Source organism: Rhinoderma darwinii, chromosome 1 (assembly GCF_050947455.1).
Source record: "Rhinoderma darwinii isolate aRhiDar2 chromosome 1, aRhiDar2.hap1, whole genome shotgun sequence".
Classification (NCBI taxonomy): domain Eukaryota; kingdom Metazoa; phylum Chordata; class Amphibia; order Anura; family Rhinodermatidae; genus Rhinoderma; species Rhinoderma darwinii.
Window position 1 is genome coordinate 604,173,957 of NC_134687.1, and position 22,294 is coordinate 604,196,250.

Consider the following 22,294-nt stretch of genomic DNA (forward strand, 5'->3'; position numbering starts at 1 on the left):
CACCATGTCAGGTTTGAAAGGCTCTTGCGGTGCCAAAACAGTGGAAACCCCCCAAAAGTGACCCCATTTGGGAAACTACCCCTAGATAATTTCCTTGAGGGGTGTATAGTGAGCATTTTGACCCCACAGGTTTATTGCAGAAATTACTGGAAGTAGGCCGTGAAAATAAATTCTACGTTTTTTCAAAGGAAATGTAGGTTTAGCTAATTTGCTCTCATTTCCACAAGGACTAAAGGAGAAAAAGCACCGCAAAATTTTTAAAGCAATTTCTCCCGAGTAAAACAATACCCCATATGTGGTAATAAACGGCTGTTTGGACAGACGGCGGAGCTTAGAAGGGAAAGAGCGCCATTTGGCTTCTGGAGCTCAAATTTAGCAGGAATGGTTTGCGGAGGCCATGTCACATTTACAAAGCCCCTGAGGGAACAAAACAGTGGAAACCCCCCAGAAGCGACCCCATTTTGGAAACTACACCCCTCAAGGTATTCACCTAGGGGTGTAGTGAGCATGTTAACCCTGCAGGTGTTTTGCAGAAATTAGTGTGAACTCAATGTTGCAGAGTAAAAATGGGATTTTTCCATAGATATGCCAATATGTGGTGCCCAGCTTGTGCCACCATAACAAGACAGCTCCCTAATTATGTTGTGTTTCCCGGTTTTAGAATCACCCTACATGGTGACCCTAATCTTTTGCCTGGACATTCGACAGGGCTCAGGAGTGAAAGAGTATTGGTTCACAATTGGAGAGACTGATGTGAAATAATAAAAGAAACCTCTGAGAAGTGACCCCATTTTGGAAAATACACCCCTCAAGGCATTTATTAAGGGGTGTAGTGAGAATTTTTACCCCACAGGTCTTTTCCATAAACAATTGTACTGTGGATGGTGCAAAGTAAAAATTTAAATTTTTCCCTAGATATGCCAATTCAGTGACAAATATGTCGTGCCCAGCTTGTGCCACTGGAGACACACCCCAAAAGTTGTTAAAAGGGTTCTCCCGGGTATGGCGGTGCCATATATGTGGAAGTAAACATCTGTTTGGGCACACTGTAGGGCTCAGAAGGGAGCCTTTCGGCTTGTAGCGTGGATTTTTTTTGGTAGTAGTTTTGTTTTGAGTTTTACTGGTATTTTAGTTTAGTATGTGGGGGGTACATGTAAGCTGGGCGGAGTACATCAGGGGCAGAGTACATTAGGGGTATAGTCAGGTGGTATAATAATGGGGTAAAAAAAACAAAAACCAATAAAATAATCCATAGATGTGTGTTACGCTGTGACACAATCCTTTCTGCACAGGCCGGTGTCGCACTGATAAATGGTGTCTTTACTTATTCCCCTTTTGGTCCACACTCCGCACATTTGCAGTTTGGGGAATTTTGCTGGGAAAGTGTTGTCCTGGTATAATACGGGCACCGTCGCTTCCAGCGGATGTTTGGGCTCTCCCCTTCCTTGTTCCCTAATTTTAGGTCCTTGATAAATCGCTTTTTGAAACAGAAGAAATGTTCCCCTCGGGCCGGCACAAATGCATATTTTTCTTTCATGACATTCATTTTTTCATAGACGTAGGGGTATGAGGGCTGGTTTTTTGCGGGACGAGCTGTAGTCATTATTAGTACCATTTTAAGGTACGTGCAACTTTTTGATCACTTTTTATCCTATTTTTTGGGAGGCAAAGTGACCAAAAAACAGCAATTCTGGCATAGTTTTTTAGTTGTTTTTTTTACAATCGGAGCTAGCTCCGGTTCCTGCCGTTACATGTGGATGTCAGCTGTAACTTAGAGCTGACATCCACCGCTGATGATGCCGGCTCCTGAGCCGGCGCCATCTGGCCGGCGGCTACGGAAGCCTTATAGGCCCCGCCTCCGGTCGGGGCCTGAAAATCTTCCGTACTAGGCATACCGGGAGGCCAGTGTTAGCAATTTCATTGCTGGGTTGACGATGAGCTGCTAACACCTTAAATGCAGCGATCTCTTTTGACCAAGCAAACTTCGGTCCCCTGCCATTACCCCAGGGTTTCAGCTATAACATGCAGCCGACACCCGGGGATGGTGGCACCGACTCAGCTTCTGAGCCAGTGTCCACCATTTGTCGTATGGATACAGCAAAATGCGGGAAGCACTAGCTTTCCATGACGTATCCATACGACAAGTGTTGGGAAGATTTTTTTATACATGGAATTGCTGTATATTGCGCTCTCTTTTACCTGGATATATCACTTGAAACCCTACCCTCCTGTATCCGGGGCACCTGTGTAATCTCACTACCTGTGAAGCTGGTTGGCAAGGGCCTTGACTTTGTTGTGTGTCCTCTGGGGTATCTTCAGAAATCGAATGAGATTTATACATCATTGTTTTCCCCAGACCCCAAGATAAAAATTCTTAGGGATATCTGACGGCCCAATAAAATGAATGTAGGTTCAGTCGAGGAAAACAAGTATGTTTTTAGGCTGATAAGACCAATTCTGAAAACTGGCTGAATTCGACAACAATATGTTCATTTTCCTCTTAACCCGTTAGTGACCGCCAATACGCCTTTTCACGGCGGCCACTAATGGGCTTTATTCTGATGAATATGCCTTTTTACGGCCCTGCATCAGGATAAAGTAAACAGAGCAGGGAGCTGTCAAATCTCCCTGCTCTCAGATGTAGCTGAGGGCTGGGGGCGTCCCTGCTCGAACGTGTGAGATCGATATAAGTATCGATCGCAAAAGTTTAACCCCTCAGATGCAGCGCTCAATAGCGTGCGCCGCATCTGAGTTGTTTTGGAGAGAGGGAGGGAGCTCCCTCTCATCCCACTGACACCCGGCGATAAGATCGCCGAGAGTCTGTGTCTCCGATGGCAGCCGGGGGCCTAATAAAGGCCCCCAGGTCTGCCTGTAGTGAATGCCTGCTAGGTCATGCCTCTGGCATGACCTAGCAGATGCCTGTCCGGTTTACAGAAGTATCGCAGTGTATTAGAAATGCGATCGGATAATCGCATAGTGAAGTCCCCTAGTGGGACTAGTAAAAAAGTGAAAAAGTGAAGAAAAAGAAAAAAAAATAAAGTGAAACAAAAAATTAAAAACACACTTTTCCCCTTTACAAACTGCTTTATTATTAACAAACAAAATAAAGTAAAAAAGTTACACATATTTGGTATCGCCGCGTCCGTAACGACCCAGACTATAAAGCGATTACATTATTTAACCCGCACTGTGAACGCCGTAAAAAAATTAAATTAAAAAACTATGGAAAAATTGCAGTTTTCTGTGAATCCCGACTTAAAAAATAAGTGATAAAAAGTGATCAAAAAGTCGAATCTACTCCAAAATGGTACCAATAAAAACTACAAGTCGTCCCGCAAAAAAAAAAAGCCCTCCTACAATTGCATCGGCGGCACAATAAAAAAAGTTATGGCTCATCAAATATGGAAACGCAAAAACAAATAATTGTGAAAATAAAGCGTTTTCACTGTGTAAAAGTAGTAAAACACGCAAAATCTATACAAATTTGGTATCGTTGCAATCGTAACAACTCGATGAATAAACTTATTGTGTTATTTATACCACACGGTAAACTGCGTAGATTTAGGACGTGAAAAAGAGTGGCGAAATTACAGTTTTTTTTCTATTCCCCCCCAAAAAAAGTTAATAAAAGTTCATCAATAAATAATATGTACCTCAAAATGGTGCCATTAAAAAATACAACTTGTCCCGCAAAAAACAAGACCTTATACAGCTATGTCGACACAAAAATAAAAAAGTTATAGCTCTTGGAATGCGACGATGGAAAAACGTAAAAAAATACCTTGGTCATTAAGGCCTAAAATAGGCTGATCATTAAGGGGCTAAAGGGTAACTAAACGTGTAAAAAAATTAAAAAAAAACAACCGTTGACATGTCAGAAGGTTTGATTAGTGGGGATCCGAACACAGAGACCCCCACTGATAGCTAAAACAAAGTAACAGAAGCACTCGGGTGAGCGCTGTGCGGCTTAATTTCTACACAGCTTTACTCGGAGCGGTGTTCGGGCTCAATAGAAAGTCTACGAGTCCGTACAACGCTCGCTCGGCTATCCGAAGAAAGCCGATTAGAAATGAGCGACAGTTTTCAGCCAACTGCTTCTTCGGCTTCGTTTTAGCGATCGATGGGTCTCCGTGCTCGGACCCCCAACAATCAAAGCTTCTGACATGTCTCTGACATTTTACGTTTTGTTTTTTTTCTTCAAAGTTTAGTTACACTTTAATATAAAAAAGTTTCCATTGATTCCAATAAGAATTTTTTTAATAGCATCAAGTTTCCGTGTTGTTGACTGGCAGAAAAGAGTATTCTGCCATGTTACACTACCCAGTACAGAAACACAAACTATTCCATGGGAGCCATTACAAATCGGTTGTAAAAAAAATATTAAACATGTATCTGTCAGAAATAGAAGCTTTTACAGTAGAGAGCAAAGCCTAAAATGAATACAAACAAGCATAAAACCAGGGGAAGCACGGACTTACCTGGGGTCTCCACCCTTTGATAATGATAAGGGTTGACACAAACTTCGTCTTTCTTAAGATTAAAAGCATATTCACAATTTTCAATGGCCTTCAGTTCATGATGACTATGGAGATCTGGCCAGCGCCAGAGACGACAGTAAATAACGTGCGGTAACCCCTTGCGGTGGGACACTTGAAGGCGGCCATCTAGAGACCTGGGCGGAGCAAGAATGGATATTAAGGAAAAAAAAAAAAAAGAAGAAAGTTTCAAATTATACCATCACATTGACTGTGCAAAACACTGAAGCGAAAGAAGGAGAAGATGGAAGATCACAGCAGAGAGAGTGCACAGAGAAAGCAGGAACTAGGTCAGCATTCACCGAGACGAGGAGGTAACGGGCTATGGATGTATGGAACCACCACTTACACATAGCACATACACCTGGCAGAAAGACAATTAGTTGAGAGGCGGAAAAATAAAAATGAAGATACATTCGAGAGACTGTAGCAGCGGAGTTTATAACCAAGCGTAGAGAGAAGCTGCAGCAAAACGGAGGCTAGATCATCATGCAAAACACACAGACGGCAGCAGCGCTGGAAAAAACAGAGCAAAAACATAAGCAGAGCCATAAAAGCCAGACACGGACATGTATCCTAATGTTTACAGGAGGCGGCAGCATATTGCACAGCAGAACCATCCTGAGGAGAAAAATCGGGAACGTACCTATAGCGCCCCCTATCTGTTCTACACTAATTGTTACCTAAGCTTATGACGAGTCCAACTAGTATAGAAGCAGACACACGATCAGCCGCAAGATGCATTAAGGAGAAGCGTGGCAGAATAAAAGCAGTCTACAGAACAAATACATTTATCATGTCTAATTCAGAGCACGTGTCCACTATTAAACATCATTTTCCAAAGAACAAATCTACAAAAAAAAAGTATTGTCGCATTGGAAATACATTACTTATCTTATATAAATCCAGATTTACAGCCTGTATTATAGCCCAGAGCTGCAATCACAATTTTTCAAGCTTCTGAGCTGAAATCTCCCAGTATTCCCTGCTTGTTCGGTGTCTGCACAGATTTTACTCTGGTGACTTGCATTCTGGGAAGTGACATCTTTATACTGGGCACTGTGCAGAAAATCTAACTGTCCCGAACCATTATAGGTCAGCTAAGGCCTAATTCGAATCCGCATTGGAGGCTCCCAGTAGGGCCCTCCGTCGCAGGTTCTGCCGAAAATTGCGGAAACAATTGTGCAGCATGCCGTTCTTTTGTTTCCAGTAAAACCACGGACACCCCGACAGAACCCATTAAAGTCAACGGGTTCCATCGGCTGCCGGTGGTGTCCACGGTGCAATGAAATCGGCGCTTCCGGTAGGCCCCTTGCCCTGTTCTGCTCCTCTGACGGAATAACGTACGCAGATGTGAACTAGGCCTAAGCTGTTAGACGTGTCTAATGACAAGCTGGTTGACGGTTTTTAAAAGCAAAATCGTGAGTGCAGCTCTGGAGTATAGTACAGGCTGTAACTTCGGATCACTACAAGATAAGCAATATAATGTATGTACACAGCGACTGAACTTTTGAAGTAGATTGTAGACTTGTACTGTAAAATGGTGTTCAATGGTGAAAACACCCTTCAAAGCCCCCGCCTGCTCGCTTTTCGTACAGTAAACCACGAAGACTAACTGCATATGTACATACACAAATGCAGATGTAAATGGTTATGAAATGAACAAAATAAGAGACGAACAGAAAACAAAAAAATTGCAAAAAAATAACAGGGCAAGAAATTTCTAGTATTGTTTGAAGCGTGAAACTTGCTGCTCAATCAATACAATATGGCTGACAAAAGAACCGTGGAATGATGGATTGAATAAGAAGCTCTAAGACTATACTTGGGGTCCGTTTGTGCAATACATGAGGTAAACTAATGTGAATGGCTTTAAAATGTACATGTTGTCTTGCACAGCGGAAGGGAATACATTTTCATGACAACATAGCCAAAATGATTTGCAAGGAAAAAGTGACATCATAGAAGTGTGCCTTCGTGATGTCAGCAGCTTCCCGGTCACTGGATATTGTATCCGCCCACAAAAAGGCTACTTCCGCCATGACGGGCCAACAGATACACTCCAAAATCAGATTTCGTTGGTCAAAACATCAGCTAGTAAAACAAAATAAAAAATAAAACACAAAAGAAAAAAAATAAAATAAAACATCCAGAATGTATTTGTAAACCGATTTCTGAAGAAGCATCCTGCGATACACGTCTAGACCCTCTCCCCCTCCCAGAGCTCTATGCGACAGAGTGCAAAATATTCACCTGGTTTGTTCAGAGAAGCTGTAAAGGGCTGTGGTATCCCACTGATCTATGGTATTTGGTGTACTCAGTCCCCAAATTTCAGAGCAAGTGCTGTGCAATAAATTGAAAAAACAAAAATTGATGTGAACAATGGAAGCATGGTTACTTGATATACCATGAGGTCAAAACATGGAGAAAATGTACAGAACACTTCCTTCACATATAAGATACAAAAGAATGGCATCGTTAGTGTAAAGGAAGGGGTTAAATGGAAGAAGTGATCGGAAGTAAGCTATGACAATGTGGAAAGCTGAACACACAGAGGAGCGGATACTGGATGGATATCACAATGCAGGTCGGATGATTTATAATTCAGCCAACCCCCCCCCCCCCTATTCCCCAACGCCCCCTCCAAAAGAGAGAGGAACATGATTGACACACACAAGTGATGCCCGTCATGTAATAACGCCACCCACAGAGCAAGTTGTGGCCCTGCTTCAGGTATGTATTCAATGCAGGATGTACAGTAATGCTGCCCTGACCCAAAAAGCCAGAAGGAAGGTATAAATACACTACACAGAAACATCAGGGCTCAAGGCTCTAAAAGGAAGAGAGTGGACATGTGTGGAAATAAAATGCATAGTACAATGACATTCCTATAGTCCAGCATCTGATAATCCAGAATAGAACTGCAATGTAATGTGGAATTTACAATACAAGAAGAGCAGAGAGAAAGAAAAAAATTGGAAATTCCTCTGATCAAAAAAATGTGAGAATAGCCATTTCAGTTTTTTGGGGCTTTGTTCCTGAAGAGCATCATATCTTTCTGTGACCGTCTGATAATCCGGAACCCTAGATAAAAGGAATTATACTGTATTTCTGTTATTTAAAAGGGCATCAGCAATATGCACATACATAATACTCCAACGTCTGTACTTTCCAGACTACAATATATTTACAATTTGCCCAAAAGCAACACATTTCCCTTTAAAGAGAATCGGTCACTAGTTTAATAATGCCCAATCTCCTAGCTAATCTAATATTCTGATCATGCCAGTGAAAACTGTGTCCCAAAACGTTTATTTTAAAAGTTATGAGCTTTTTCTCTAAATGTGCAAATGAGGCTATACTATACAAGCAAGAGGAGATGCTAATCTTTCATACGGCACCAGGATCGCAGTTCTAGCTGTGACACAACCGGAGATATCACCAGTTGAAAACACAGTCAGGAGTGGAAGCGGTATACTATATGATCGCGCTGTGTTCCTGGGCAGAGAAGGGGGCTGGAGCTGTGTGCTGATTGGACAGCATCATACAGAAAACATTACACTGCCCCGAGTGAAAAGAATGAGTCACCTCCTATATGACAAGTATAGCCAAATTATCATATCTAGAAAAATGCTCATAACTCTGCAAATAATAAAAGTTTTTGGAAAAAAAAGTTACACTGTAGTTCTCAGCATCATAGTGCATAAACTAGCGACAGATCCTCCTTAAAGGAGTAGGAACACACCAGTGTTAAATCTCTTAAGGCATGCATCTGGGTAAGAAAAAAAAGTTAACTCTGCTGCGCGCCTCATGCAAATTCGTTTTCCCGTGTCCGCCAAAACAGGAAGTGTCCGACATCTTGATCTCAACCCCTCCGATCTGCAGTTGATTGACGTCTTTGTATGATACTGAAGACAAGCAGAGCCATCTATCAACTGCAGACCGGAGGGGTTGAGATCAAGATGTCAGACACTTCCTGTTTCGGCGGACCTGGAAGCCAATTTGCATACCTAAGAGATTCAACACTGGTGTATGTTGCTACTTCCTTTACTGTATCGCTGACCAGTGGTGTTAGGCTATGTTCACACAGTTTTTGGCAGGCAGAGACTCTGCCCCAAAATTCCGTCATGAGCCCGCACCGCAGAAAGAACGGGCAAGTCTTATTACGGCCCTTCCCGACATGTTTTACCGAGAAGCGGCCTCCTCAAGGGTAGAGGCTTCCCGACTACAAGACTCAGCCAGAGAATCGAAAACTGAGTGTACGGATCCTGTAAGGCCTCACATGGAGTCCCTATTGCTCCATATTATAAAGCTGTAGACGCCTGTGCGATGTGGTATGGTGGCCCCGTACAGATACATATTACGGAGATGCTTCTAAGGAAAAATATAGTACATCGTTAGAGCAACAGCGGAGCATGATTTTTCTCCATCCTATCCCATATGAATTTGAAAAAAAAAATCCTCTGTATGACTCATTGATGAAATCGGAGGCACGGGGGGTGGGGGGGGGGAGGGGGGAGGGGGGGGAGTACGGCCCCATAGATATTTACAGGTGCCATATGACCGCTCACTACAACTCGGAGCTTGATTGAACGGAACTGCAATAAGATAAAGTACATGAGTCCTGTTAAAAACAAATATATATATATATAACAACCGAAATTTAGCGTAATCAATGTCATCTTGCGGATTTCGTTTTTTCAATTATCTTTTCCGGTTTAGGCCCCATGCACTATTCATTTCTATGATCGGCGGACACGTTCCCTTATATTTACAGGAAGGTGTCCGCGTCGTAGAAACCTTCCGTAAAAAATAGGACATGTCCTATTTTTTTTTTTATTATACAGACCGTGCCCCCATACTTTATGATGGGAGCACGGCCCGCAAATGCAGACAGCTGTCCGCGGCCGGCCGTGCCCGCCATCACGGGCACGGTAGTGTGTATGGGGCCTTAAACTGTATCTGCATCTTCAGTCGCATCCAGTGACATCGCGCCTGTCTGCTGAGGAGCAGAGGGATCTCCTCCACTCGTCGTCGTTGAAATGGGATTAGGCGAGTATGTATATTATTATTAGGCCCTATTGGGGCAGCTATGTGGGCATTATACAGCATGGGTACCGCTATGGGGCATTGTACTGTGAGGGGGCAGTTATGGGGGTATATTATACATAGTAGTATACAGCAGGCTCAGGGGATAAACATTAATTCAATGGTGTAGACTGCAAATAAGGGCGTGGCATGCAAAAGGGGGTGTGGCTTAAATAAGCCACCGTTTGAGCAATCTGTCTCCGTTCGCTTGTGGTTTACTCCTATAGAAAGTGAAAAGATTAGGCTTCGATGCTATGAGTAAGGCCTCTCAGCCGGAGACACGTAAGCAGCTCTTTCTGATGTCAAGGTCTTTAATCTGAAGAAATAAACTCCAAGGTCTTATCCGAAGCGGGTGCTGGATGTCTTTTCCGTTACTACTATGTAGCGTGGCCAAGTTGAAGTATAATTTTCTCTGCATGCGATGTAAAATATTCAACGGCTTGGATTAAATATGTGGCGTTTTAAATAAGTTCTGTATACAATAAGATGATATTTACAGTCCATCCCATGTACACACAGAATCCGGCACACGTGTTGGCTTATTGCCCGTCAGCAAATATGAAGTACATGAAATAACCCAAAAGGTATAAAAGTAACAATAGATGATATCAATAGCTAGATACAAAATTAAGGTCTTAGACCACAACGTTACTGTAAACCTATGACCCCATACGGTCCCTTCATATAGAGCCTGTGCCCCGTAGAGAGCACTTATTGCAGCAAGGGTTTATCAGAAGAAATAATGAGCCAAACAAGGAAGGACTCGCCACCGATGGCTCTGTAGTTATCGTTGCCTTGTAGCCCCGTGGTCTTAAAAGTTTAACGAAGCCGTTTTAAAACTATTGACATAGTGATATGTCCGAAGTTTTCGATCGGTGGGGGTCTGAGCACTGAGACCCCCACAGATTGCTAAAACGAAGCGGCAGAAGCACTCGGGTGAGAGCTGTGCCACTTAGTTTCTGAATAGCTTTCCTCTGAGCTTTCCTCGTGGTGTACGGATTTATAGACCTGTTCTATTGAGCCCGTACACCAGTCCAAGTAAAGCCGATCAGAAACAAAGTGGCACAGCGCTCATCTGAGCACTTCTGCTGCTTCGTTTTAGCGATCGGTGGGGGTCACAGGCCCCACCAATGAAAACTTCGGACGTGTCAAAAGTTTTTTTTAAAAGATTAGTTCCCCTTTAAATTCAAATCCAAAAAGCGGAACATCTGCATTGAGTTTGCCTTTCTTCCATGTTATCCGCTCCTATTCAGTTTTGTCAAAGGGACATTACGGTTCTGATTAATAGGACAAAAGAAAAAAAAAACGAAACTGACTGCAGGAAAGTTTATTTTGTTACGCAGTTTTATTACAGGGAAACTTCAGGGGGAAATATCGGTCGGATAGTAGCTTCCCATGAAGAATGAGCCATTTGTCATGAGCCGGATCCGATCAGAGTGGTTGTCTCGGATAAGGCACCCCTTTAATTAATATTGTCATACGAAGTGTAATACTAGAGTGGTGTGCACTGTATTCCCCTACAGAACAGAAAAACATTAACAAATTGCAGGTATGGGCATAACTAACAGCCTGGCCAAGTAGAAAACGGGCTTTTATTTTTCAGGTACACTAAAGGGCAATACTTCTGGTAACGCTACTTTAGGCCCAATGCACAAGTATTTTGTGCGGATTTGTCACGTGGATTATCCTAACACCAATCCGCAGCGTAATACAGAATTAGCAAAGTAAACAAGATTTTGAATTATCTCATCTACATATATAAAAGCAAAATCACAAAAACTCACCAAAATTAGCACCTATTTTTAAATTTAAATCCGTACTTAAAAACCGATAAAAAAATATTAGAATTGAGTAATATTAAGTGCGGACTTGACGTGTTTATCTGATTTTAATGTGGATTTTCCATTTAAAATTCTGAATCGTGTTCTTGTGGCTTAAAGGGATTTTCCAGTTATAAAGATTATTGAATCAAGCACATCATGTAATACCTACAGCAATTCTATAGATCTGTAACGGAATACATTTTATACCTCTACAGCAGGCCATTTAACTGGTTAACTACGCTGGACGAGTATGCCTGTCACAAGCGGGAGGACGTTGCATCAAGACGAGAATACTTCAAGTGTGCCCGTGCGTTCAGGAGCGGGGCAATGGCTCTAAGGGTATGTTCACACGCAAACTCAAAAACGTCTAAAAATACGGAGCTGTTTTTTAAGCGAAAGAAGCTCCTGATTTTCAGACATTTTTTTTTTAGCAACTTGCGTTTTTCACGGTGTATTTTACGGACGTTTTTGGAGCGGTTTTTCAATGGAGTCAATGAAAAACAGCTCAAAAAACGGCCCAAGAAATGACCTGCACTTCTTTTGACGCGGGCGTCTTTTTACGCGCCGTATTTTGAAAACGACGCGTAAAATTACGCCTCGTGGGAACAGAACACCGTAAATCCCATTGCAAGCAGTGGGCAGTTGTTTGGAGGCGTAATGGTGCCGTTTTTTAAGGTGTAATTCAAGGCGTAAACGGCCCGAATTATGTCTGAAACCACTGCGTGTGAACATACCCGAACGGCAGAGATCAAAGAAACCTCTGATACTGTTAACCCTTTGAATGCCGCGATCAAAGCGGATCGCGGCATTCAAAAGTAAAAAGAGTGAGGGGGACCGCCTTTGATAGAGTCATAGGGAATCCATGAGACACAAACCTTATATGGACAGACAGCCCAGAGTCCATTGAAGGACCCAAGGGTTGTCTAGCCATATTTCCTGTTCATGCATACAAAGGTATGCCCTAACAAATGCTTGTATACTATTAGCACACGGGCTTATGTACTGGCATTTAAATATATACCACAATATTTTAGTGACCTAATTACATTTTAAAATATGCTGCTATCGGATTATTTAAAAAAAATAAACTAGTAACTAGTAAAACTGTAAAAAATATAAAAAAAAAAAGTTATGTTAAATAATAAAACATGCACAAATGCAATTTTTTTGTACAATAAATAAATTTTATTAAACATAAAATACACATATTTGGTATTATCACGACCATAACCTGCACAATAATGTTATAGCATCATTTATGCAGTAAAAAAATAAAAATTGCTGCAAAACGGGTTAGGAGCGGCAGGAAGCAGAGGAAATTTTTTTAAATGGCTCTGGTCCTTAAAAGGGGTTGTCCAGGAACAGACAACTGATGACCTATCCACAGAATAGGTAATCAGTATATGATCGGTCGGGATCAAAACACCGAGACCCCAACACCTGGCTGCTATTCCGTGACCGAAGCCATCATCCTCAGGCCCCTACCGATCATATTTCAAAAACCAAAAAAGAAAAAAATATTTTCCAAAACAAACCAGGCACTCTTTGGGATAAGATTATATATATATATATATATATATATATATATATATATATATATATATATATCTTTTCTTTACAATATAAAGCCTTTTTTTTTTGACAGGAGGAGGAAAAAGTTTGGATAAACATACTTTTTCCAAACACGATGTACACAATTTAAAATGTTTCCTGGCCAGGATACCAACACATGTGCTTATAGCAATGCTTCCATCAATTTATCCCCCTCTATACGTAATAATACATCATAAGTATTTGGAAAGATATAAATTCAATACACATAATATTCAAAGATCACATCAGAATATTTAACTGAAAAGACTTTTACGTCGTTCTTCCTAGAACGGTGATGAGTGGTAACGCATTTTTGAACTAGACCAGTCAGGTTTTCCCCACCGATCATATACTGATGACCTATCCTGTGGAAAGCGTCTGGACAACCCCTTTAAGGGGTTAAAAAAATGTATAGACATAAAATACATGGTCGTGCTGAATCTGGCAGAGTGGGAGACACTTTTTGCAAAGAGAGTTCATGAGCAGGAGATGAGGTGCATATACCTTCTTGGGGTCCGTAAACAGCCAAAAAAAATTAGAAGCAGAACGCCCCCAAACATCTGCACATTGATTTCAATGGGAAATACAGCGTTCTGTTCCGACGGGCCTTTTTTTTTATGCAACTGTTTGGAAAAACGGACACATAAAAAACAGTCCGCGAAAAAGAAGTGCATGTCACTTCTTGAGCCGTTTTTCATTGACTTTATAAAATAAAAACAAAAAAAAAAACGCTCCAAAAACTGCCTTAAAAAACGCAGCGAAAAACACGCGTTGCTAAAGAAACGGCTGAAAATCAGGAGCTGTTTTCCCTTGAAAACAGTTCCGTATTTTCAGAAGTTTTTGGTTAAGCGTGTGAACATACCCGTACAGTCTAATAAAAAATGGCCAAAAGAGTCTGTGTCGTCCAGACTTCGTGCACACCATTAGTGGCCCCTTCCCTTTCCTAAACATTCTCACACGGCTTTAAAACAAGATTTTAGCCATGTATAATGACTGGGAAAGGTGTGCACAGCCTTTGAGGAGGAAAGAAGACCAAATAATAGTCTACGGGTAACTACACACACAGTTTTTTTGACATTTTTTGCCTACCATTGATTTCAATCGGATGCGGAGACGTTTTTTCAGGCGAGCGGAAAAACAGTCTCGCGGGAAAAAGAAGCGACATGCCCTATATCGGGCGTTTACGTCTCTGACCTCCCATAGAAAGCTTATTTCGCTGCGTTTTTTGCCCACGGCGCTCAATGGCCACGTTAGAAAAACACGACGAAAATCGGCGTGCAGGCAGAGCAAAATCTGCCTCAAAATTCCATGTGAACCCAGCCTTATGGCTCATGCATATGAGACAACAATATATGGCACCCTTCGACTGCTATAGGCTGCTGTTATACTGCTGTATGCAACCATCAAAAAAAAAAAAAATGCGGTATGCACAATCATATCTCGTATTCCGAAGTTATTCCCCGTAATATGGCGATGCAAAACGCACCATACAACGTCATATGCAGGGACAGCTCTGCTGTGTGGATGGGGTTTAAGGCTGGCCAGACATGAGATAAACATCAGTCGAGACAGACAAATTTTACCATATTCCTGTGTAATTGGGCATTACTTAGCCACATAGAGTTTAAAAACTGTATCACTTTTTTTTCCGGCTCAAACTGTTATTTTTTGATCGGTCGTCTATCTTTTGGACAGTTAATGCTTAAATTATTGATGTTAGAGCTTTGCAGTGGAAAGAACACCATGAATGACGTTCCCAACTGAAAAGGCCGTGTTTATGGGACGAGCAACAGGCGAAGACGAAACAGTTGGTGATAGCGTAATTTAGCCCTGGAACGTTCCACGGTTTCTACATTACTGGAGTGAAGCTGACCTCTGGTATTTTATCAAATATTTGAGAGGCCGCAAAGCAAACAAAGATAATTTAATACACGAGATTACACAACGTAGGACGCATGAGACGACCGTCAACATGCACTGCAATTTTTAGGAGACAAGCCAAATGAAATTAGACTCAAACAATGTGAAATTCTAGTTATCAGACTATATTGAGCAGAGTGATCCACAACAATTTAATGTTTATGAGGGAAAGTCAGACAGTCCACCGACATCTCCCTTCAGTATAGTCAAGAGTCAGGACAGGTTGGATTTTAACTTGCATGATCTTTTTTTTCCCTCAGGAGATTGGGGTCCATAGGCTGCCAACTCCAACACAAACACTCGGCATTTATCTTATGTTTATGGTGCAAACAGACTTGATTAAAAATCTCCTACTATTCGATGTTTACATCTCCGTCAAAGAACTGTCTCCATGGTTACAGACTACAAAAAAAGCTTTGTGTAGTCTGATCCTGCGGCGATGTTACGCCCTTCCATCTGTCCTAAGCGGTGCCATAGCAACGCATCTCTGCTGTGTCGGGCCGGCCTCCAGTGAGGTTTTATCATAGGTCACCGCTGCAGCCTGTGATAGGCCGCAGGGGTCATGTGATGAAACATCATGGGGGGCTGCCTGGACACAGAGCTGCCGGAAATGCAGTGACGAGTTGCTATGGCAGCACAGCGAGAAGTATAGGCTTTATTTTCATACCTACGGAATTTGCATGATCACAGCAAATTCTGCAAACAATCGCGTCTGTTGCAGAATTGGACTTCCGCATTCAACTAAATAGGGAAATTCTGCGGAAAAAAGGGTCAGCAAATCCACAGCATAAATTGATAAATTGTGGATTAATAATCTGCACCGCAGGTGAATTTATGCAGGTTTTCTGTGCGAGGTTTTTCGGCAGCGTGTGCTTAGAGCGTGCTTACACCAAAACCCTGGCTGGACAAATCGCAGAAGCTAAGCTGCAATTCACCTAAAGCAGTGGTCTCCAACCTGTGGTTCTCCAGTTGTTGAGAAACTAGGACTCCCAGCATGCCCTGACAACCTTTACTACAGGCAACTAAACTTTTGAATTGTTTATATTGAGGTCCATGACCGCTTTCATTGCTAAACTACTAAAAAAAATGTCAAAGGACGGGGTGACAGAACTGTCTCGTCAACTGTTTATGACAGTTGATCGGCACAGTAAGACGGCAGGGGACCAATCACAGTGGTCTCCTACCGGTGATCGCTGTGATTGGTCAGTCACAGCAGACTGACCAATCACAGCTCCATGAGGTGGTGTATGTGATGGCACTGGCTCAGAAGCTGAGCCAGCGCTATCACCGCCGGGTATCGGCTGTCCAACACCCAGCTGTAACGGCCAGGACCAGAGCTAGGCTCCGATCCGACCGATTAACCCCTTAGATCGCACCCTATAATTGCTAATGGCAGTCGTAGACTAACAATCGCTTCCTAGTACGGAATCCTATTAGGCCCTGCCGGGAAGCGAAGCCTGACAGGCTTGCTGTCAGTGAATAGCTGATAGCTCTAAGGCTGGATTCACACGAGCACATTACGTCCGTAATGGATGGATGTATTTCGGCCGTAAGTCCCGGACCGAACACAGTGCAGGGAGCCGGGCTCCTAGCATCATAGTTATGTACGACGCTAGGATTCCCTGCCTCGCTGCCGGACAACTGTCCCGTACTGTAATCATGTTTTCAGTACGGGACAGTAGTTCCACGGAGAGGCAGGGACTCCTAGCATCGTACATAAGTATGATGCTAGGAGCCCGGCTCCCTGCATTGTGTCCGGTCCGGGACTTCCGGCCGAAATACGTCCGTCCTTTATGGACGTAATGTGATCGTGTGAATTCAGCCTAATACACTGCACTATGTAGGTAGTGCAGTGTATTAGAATAGCGATCAGGGCTTCATGCCTTCAAGTTCCCTAGTGGGACCAAAAAAAAAAATGTTGTAAAAAAGTAAAAAAAAAATCAAATAAGTTTCATGTTAAAAAATACTATAAACAGCCTTTTTTTCCTATAATAAGTCTTTTATTTTAGGAAAAAATGAAAAACAAAAACAGTACACATGTGGTATCCCCGCGTCCATAACGACCCGAACTAGAAAAATATCACGCTATTTTACCCGCACAGTGAACACCGTAAAGAAAAAAAACAAAAAACTATTCCAGTATCGTTGTTTGTTAGTCGCTACCCCTCGCAAAACAGAATTTAAAAAAAAGGGATCTAAAAGTTGCATGTACACCAAAATTATACCATTAAAAACTGCAGCCCGTCCCGCAAAAAAACAAGCCCTCCCACAGCTTTTTTGACTGAAAAATAAAAAAAGATATGGCTCTCAGAATATGGTGACACAAAAAATAAATTTGAAACAAAAGTGATTTTATTGTGCAGACGCTGCAAAACATAAGAAAAACTATATACATCTGGTATCGCCGTAATCGTACCGATCCACAGAATAAAGTAAAACTGTCATTCTTAGCTCATGGCGAACGCTGTAAAAAAAAAAAAAAAAAAAATAATAAAAAACATCAGAATTGCTGGTTTTTGGTCACCTTGCTTGCCAAAAAAATTAAATAAAAAGTGATCAAAGAAAAAAAATAAAAAAAAATTGCATGTACCCCAAAATGGGACCAATGAAATCTACAGATTGTACCGCAACAAATAAGCCCTCACACAGCTCCGGTGGAGAAAAAGAAAAGTTCTGGCTCCCAGAATATGGCAATGCAAAATGTGCAGTGGGTCCAAAAGTGGATGACATCTGGCACCTGATGTACTCCGCACAGATTACACATACCCCCACATTATAAACTGAAATATCAGAAAAACCCCAAACAGAACTACTACCAAGCTAAATCTGCGCTCCAAAAGCCAAATGGCTCTCCCTACCTTCTGAGCCCTGCAGCGTGCCCAAATAGCAGTTTACCTCCATATGTATGGCATCGCCCAACCCCAGGAGAACCCGCTTAACAGTTTGAGGTATTTGTCTTCAGTGGCACGAGCTGGGTACAACATATTGTGCACTAAAATGGAAGATACCTGTGGAAATTTGCAATTTTCACCATCCACTGAGCATTCATTTCTAATAGAAAAACAAAACCTGTGTGGTCAAAATGCCCACTACACTCCTTAATAAATTGCCTTCAGGGGTGCAGTTTCCAAAATGGGGGTCACTACTTGGGGGGTTTGTTTTACTATTTGACCCCAGAGCCCTGCCATTGTGGGCTAATGCTGGGAAAATCACCAAAATAGGCCTCACATGCGCCTTCCACTCCTAAGCCCTGTCATATGTCAAAGCAAATGATAAATGCATTGAGGGGTGTAGTTTGCAAAATGGGGTCACTTCATTGGGTTTTACATTCTACTCTGGTACCTAAGGGAGCTCTGCAAATGCGACATGGCGCCCGTACACCAGTCCAGCAAAATCTGCGCTCTAAAAGCCAAATGGCGCTCCTTCCAATTTGAGCTCTGCCATGTGCCCAAACAGCAGTTTAGGGCCACAAATTGGGTATTGCCGTACTCAGGAGAAATTGGGTAACAAATTTTTCTCCTATTACCCCTTAAAGGGGAAAAAAATTGTGTGCAAAACTACATATTTTTTGGGCAAAAAAATATTTTTTTCCCATTTTCAATGCCTCATTCTAATACAATCTATGAAACACCTGTGGGATGAAAATGCTCACCCACACACCTAGATGACTACCCTGAGGGGTATAGTTTCCAAAATGGAGTCACTTCTCAGGGGTTTTTACTGTACTGGTACGCTCAAGGGCTCTGCAAATGCGACATGGCGCCCAAAAAACAATCAACCAAAATCTACATGCCAAGCAGCACTCCTGCCATTCTGAGCCCTGCGGTGTATCCAAGCAGCAGTTTATTACCACATATGAGGTATTGCTGTACACGGGAGAAATTGCTTTACAATTGTTGGGGTGCTTTTTCTCCTTTATTCATTGTGAAAATGAATTTTTTTTTACATTCTAGTGGAAAGAATGTCGATTTTCATTTTCACTGCATAATTCCAATAATTCAGCAAAAAAACTGTGGGGTCAAAATGCTGTGGGGTCAAATGGGGTCACTTTTGCCGGATTTGCACAATTTTGACCCCTCAGTGGCTTTGCAAATGTGATATGGGGCCGCAAACCATTCCAGCAAAACTTGAGCTCAAAAAGTCAAATGGTGCTCCGTCCTTTCTACGCCCCGCCGTGTGTCCAAACAGCAGTTTATTAACACATATGGGGTATTGCTGTGCTCAAAAGAGTTTGCTTTACAAATGTTGGGGTGGTTTTTCTTTATCTATTGTAAAAACCTGAGCTAAAACTACATTTTATTAGAAAAAATTTAGATTTTCAATTTCAAGGCATAATTCCCATAAATTCTGCAAAAACCGTGTGGGGTCTAGGGATGCACGATGCATCGAAACTTCGATACGGTTTCGATACTCTGCATCCCCAAACGGTTCTATACCATTATATCATGTATTTTGATACTTAGCTGTGCGGCCAAACAGCTCAGTATAGTAACACATGAATGTAGGAGAGCGGGGCTTCGGCTGTGTGAGTCATTGCCCCGCTCCTGAGTTCTGAAAAGTGCGCGCGGTCAGCATGATGCGATGCGGCCGGTGCCGCGCCGGCCGCATCACCTTATGTTGACCACACACGTACTTCCTGTCAGGAGCAGGGCAATGACTATTACACAGCCGCAGCCCCGCTCTATAACGTCGATCAGAGAAACCTCTCATCTCCGCCGTTATTCCCGTGAATGCTGCGATCACAGCGGACTGCAGCATTCAGGGGAAAATGAGAAGGGGGGGATGCCCCTTGAATCGCATCACATGGATATCCTGTGACGCGATTGAGGGACATACCATATATGGGCAGACAGCCCAGGGTCCATTGAAGGACCCCAGGGCTGTCCTACCATATTTCCTGTTACGGCATACTTAGGTATGTCCTAACAACTGCCAGTGTACTATCCGTACACAGGCTAATGTACTGTAATATAGTTATATGCCAGTACATTAAAGTTAAAAAAGTAAAAGTAAAAACAACGTAATGTTAAATAAAAAAAACAATAACACTTTTTTTTTTACAATAAACATTAAAATAAGTCTCAATACATAAAATATTCACATATTCGGTATTGGCACGGCCGTAATAACCTGTACAACAATTTTTTTGCATCATTTATGACGTTGTGTACACTGTAAAAAAATAAAACAACAACAACTGCTTTCTATCACTTATTGTTGGGCACAAGGTTTGATGAATTTAACCTCCATGTGCCTCACATTAACCCCTTCCCGCATTTTCACGTACACGCACGTCGGGGAATGCGGCTGGTTAGTGCATTCCCACGTGCATGTACGTGATGAAGTTAAACAGCGCCGCAGGACGAGGTGACAGTTCACTGCAAACTGCTGTCCGAGACAGCTTAGCAACAGAGCTAGCCGACAGTGGACCAATGAAAGTGGTCCCCTGTCGGCGATCGCTGTGATTGGTCTGTCAGTGCAGACAGACCAATCACAGTTAGTGTCACTTAGGCAGGACTTGTTTTTCTATAGTCTCCGTCTCTGATCTCCTCTGTTGGTTTTGAGAGGAGATCAGAGACGGATTCTAATTTTACTTGTGAACTAATTATACCCCCAGTGCTGACCAGTCACCCCCACAGCCTGGTCACCCCCAGTGCTGACCAGTCACCCCCACAGCCTGGTCACCCCCAGTGCTGACCAGTCACCCCCTGTGCCCCATCAGCAAATCCTTTTGCCTCATCAGCACCTCAGTGTGCCACATCAGCACCCCATTGTGTCCCATCACCCCATCAGTATCGTCTGTTGCGTAGTGACAGACATCACTGAATCAGTTCAGTCAGCCAGACTGTGTGTGAAACCCCTTTGGTTGGTTTTTGTGGGGTTTTTACTGTCAGGGATAGTTAAAAATAATTTAGCATTAGGGTATTGGGTAGGGCTAATTAGGGTTAGCGGGTCAGGGAGTTAAAAACTACGTTATTACAATGACAAAGCGGGTATTCACTGCTGAAGAGGCGTACGCCTTATTCTGTGCAAAGTCAGAGTCTGACTGTGGAGAGGTGGTGACATTTTTGAGGTAGTCATCCTCAAGTGACACATGAAGCCTGTGTGTATCCAGGACTACAACCAGTTCATGGGAGGGGTGGATCTTTCGGACCAGGTTCTGCAGCTCTACAATGCCCTCAGAAAATCAAGTACCTGGTATAAAAAATTGGCCGTATACCTGACGCAAGTGCCACTATATATTTCCTTTGTTCTGTATAAAAGTGCAGGCCATAGGGGGACTTTTCTTGATTTTCAAGAAAAAATTATTAAAACTTTAATTTTTGGAGACCAGGAAGTGGAGAGCGGCAGTGGAAGCAGATGCTTCTGGAATAGTGGGCTCAAGAATTGTTCATGGGCAGCATTTCCCTGGCATACTTCCCCCCCACCGAAAAGAAAAGGAGGCCCCAAAGAAGGTGTCGAGTGTGCTCGATGAGGGGCATTAGGAAAAACACCACTCACTACTGTGAGACCTGCCCCTCTAAACCGGGCCTCTGCATTGGAGAGTGCTTTCGAATACACCACACCTAACTGACATTTAAAAAGAAAAAAAAACTACCAAATAAAACTAAAAATTCCCATTATACCCCTAGATGAATACCTTGAAAGTTTGAATTTTATGAATTTTCTAAATGTTGTGGCACCCGTGTTGCATAAAATCTTACGAGTAAAAAGTGGGCCCTAAAAACCTCCTGGCACTCCTTCAATTCTGAGTTCTGATGTGCAATCCTGACATCCCAGTAAAACCACTAAATAGAACTAAAAATTTCCATTATACCCCTAGATGAATATCTTGAAGCACAGGAGACAAGGCACGCTAAATATTAAGGCCTCAATATTTGTAGGGTCTAAATACTCACTACACACCTAGATAAAAAGCATAAGGGTTATAGCTTTCAAAATGTGACCCTATGTTGTCACTCAAATGGCATATCTTTTTTTTTTTTCAAAATGTAAGATGACCTGTAATGTCTATGGTCTGCCGCACGATGCTCAATTTGTTTTACTGTTTCGTGAAATGGGCATATTTTTTGTATGTGGAGGATCTCTAATAATCGAGCTGTTCCATATCAATACACCATGGGCTTTACTACAGTTTTATTCGGGTTTTTACTGGATCTCTTACACCAGACAATACTTCTGGCAATACTGACATTATTTTGGGGACTAGTGATCCCTTACTGTTCCTATAGATGGTTTTGGACACTGTCCCTTTATATATTCTTTAGGTGATTGGTTGTTGTACGCATAGCGGTTCCTACCTTGCCGGGCAGGGGTCTGTTATGGTGTACCTCG

The 22,294-nt window shown here is 42.5% G+C and overlaps 1 protein-coding gene across 2 annotated transcripts in view; it reads right to left on the minus strand.

Moving 5' to 3' along the window:
* Positions 1-22,294, minus strand: part of SMAD2 (SMAD family member 2) — a 68,252-nt gene that overhangs the window by 11,279 nt on the left and 34,679 nt on the right. The window contains exons 3-4 of one of the 2 annotated variants that reach the window (XM_075840855.1): positions 6,789-6,878; positions 4,479-4,672 (exon numbers count right to left, since the gene is read on the minus strand). In XM_075840855.1, coding sequence (XP_075696970.1) covers positions 4,479-4,672; positions 6,789-6,878 — 284 coding nt within the window. The remainder of the gene's footprint in view (positions 1-4,478; positions 4,673-6,788; positions 6,879-22,294) is intronic. The other variant, XM_075840862.1, reaches the window with a different exon arrangement.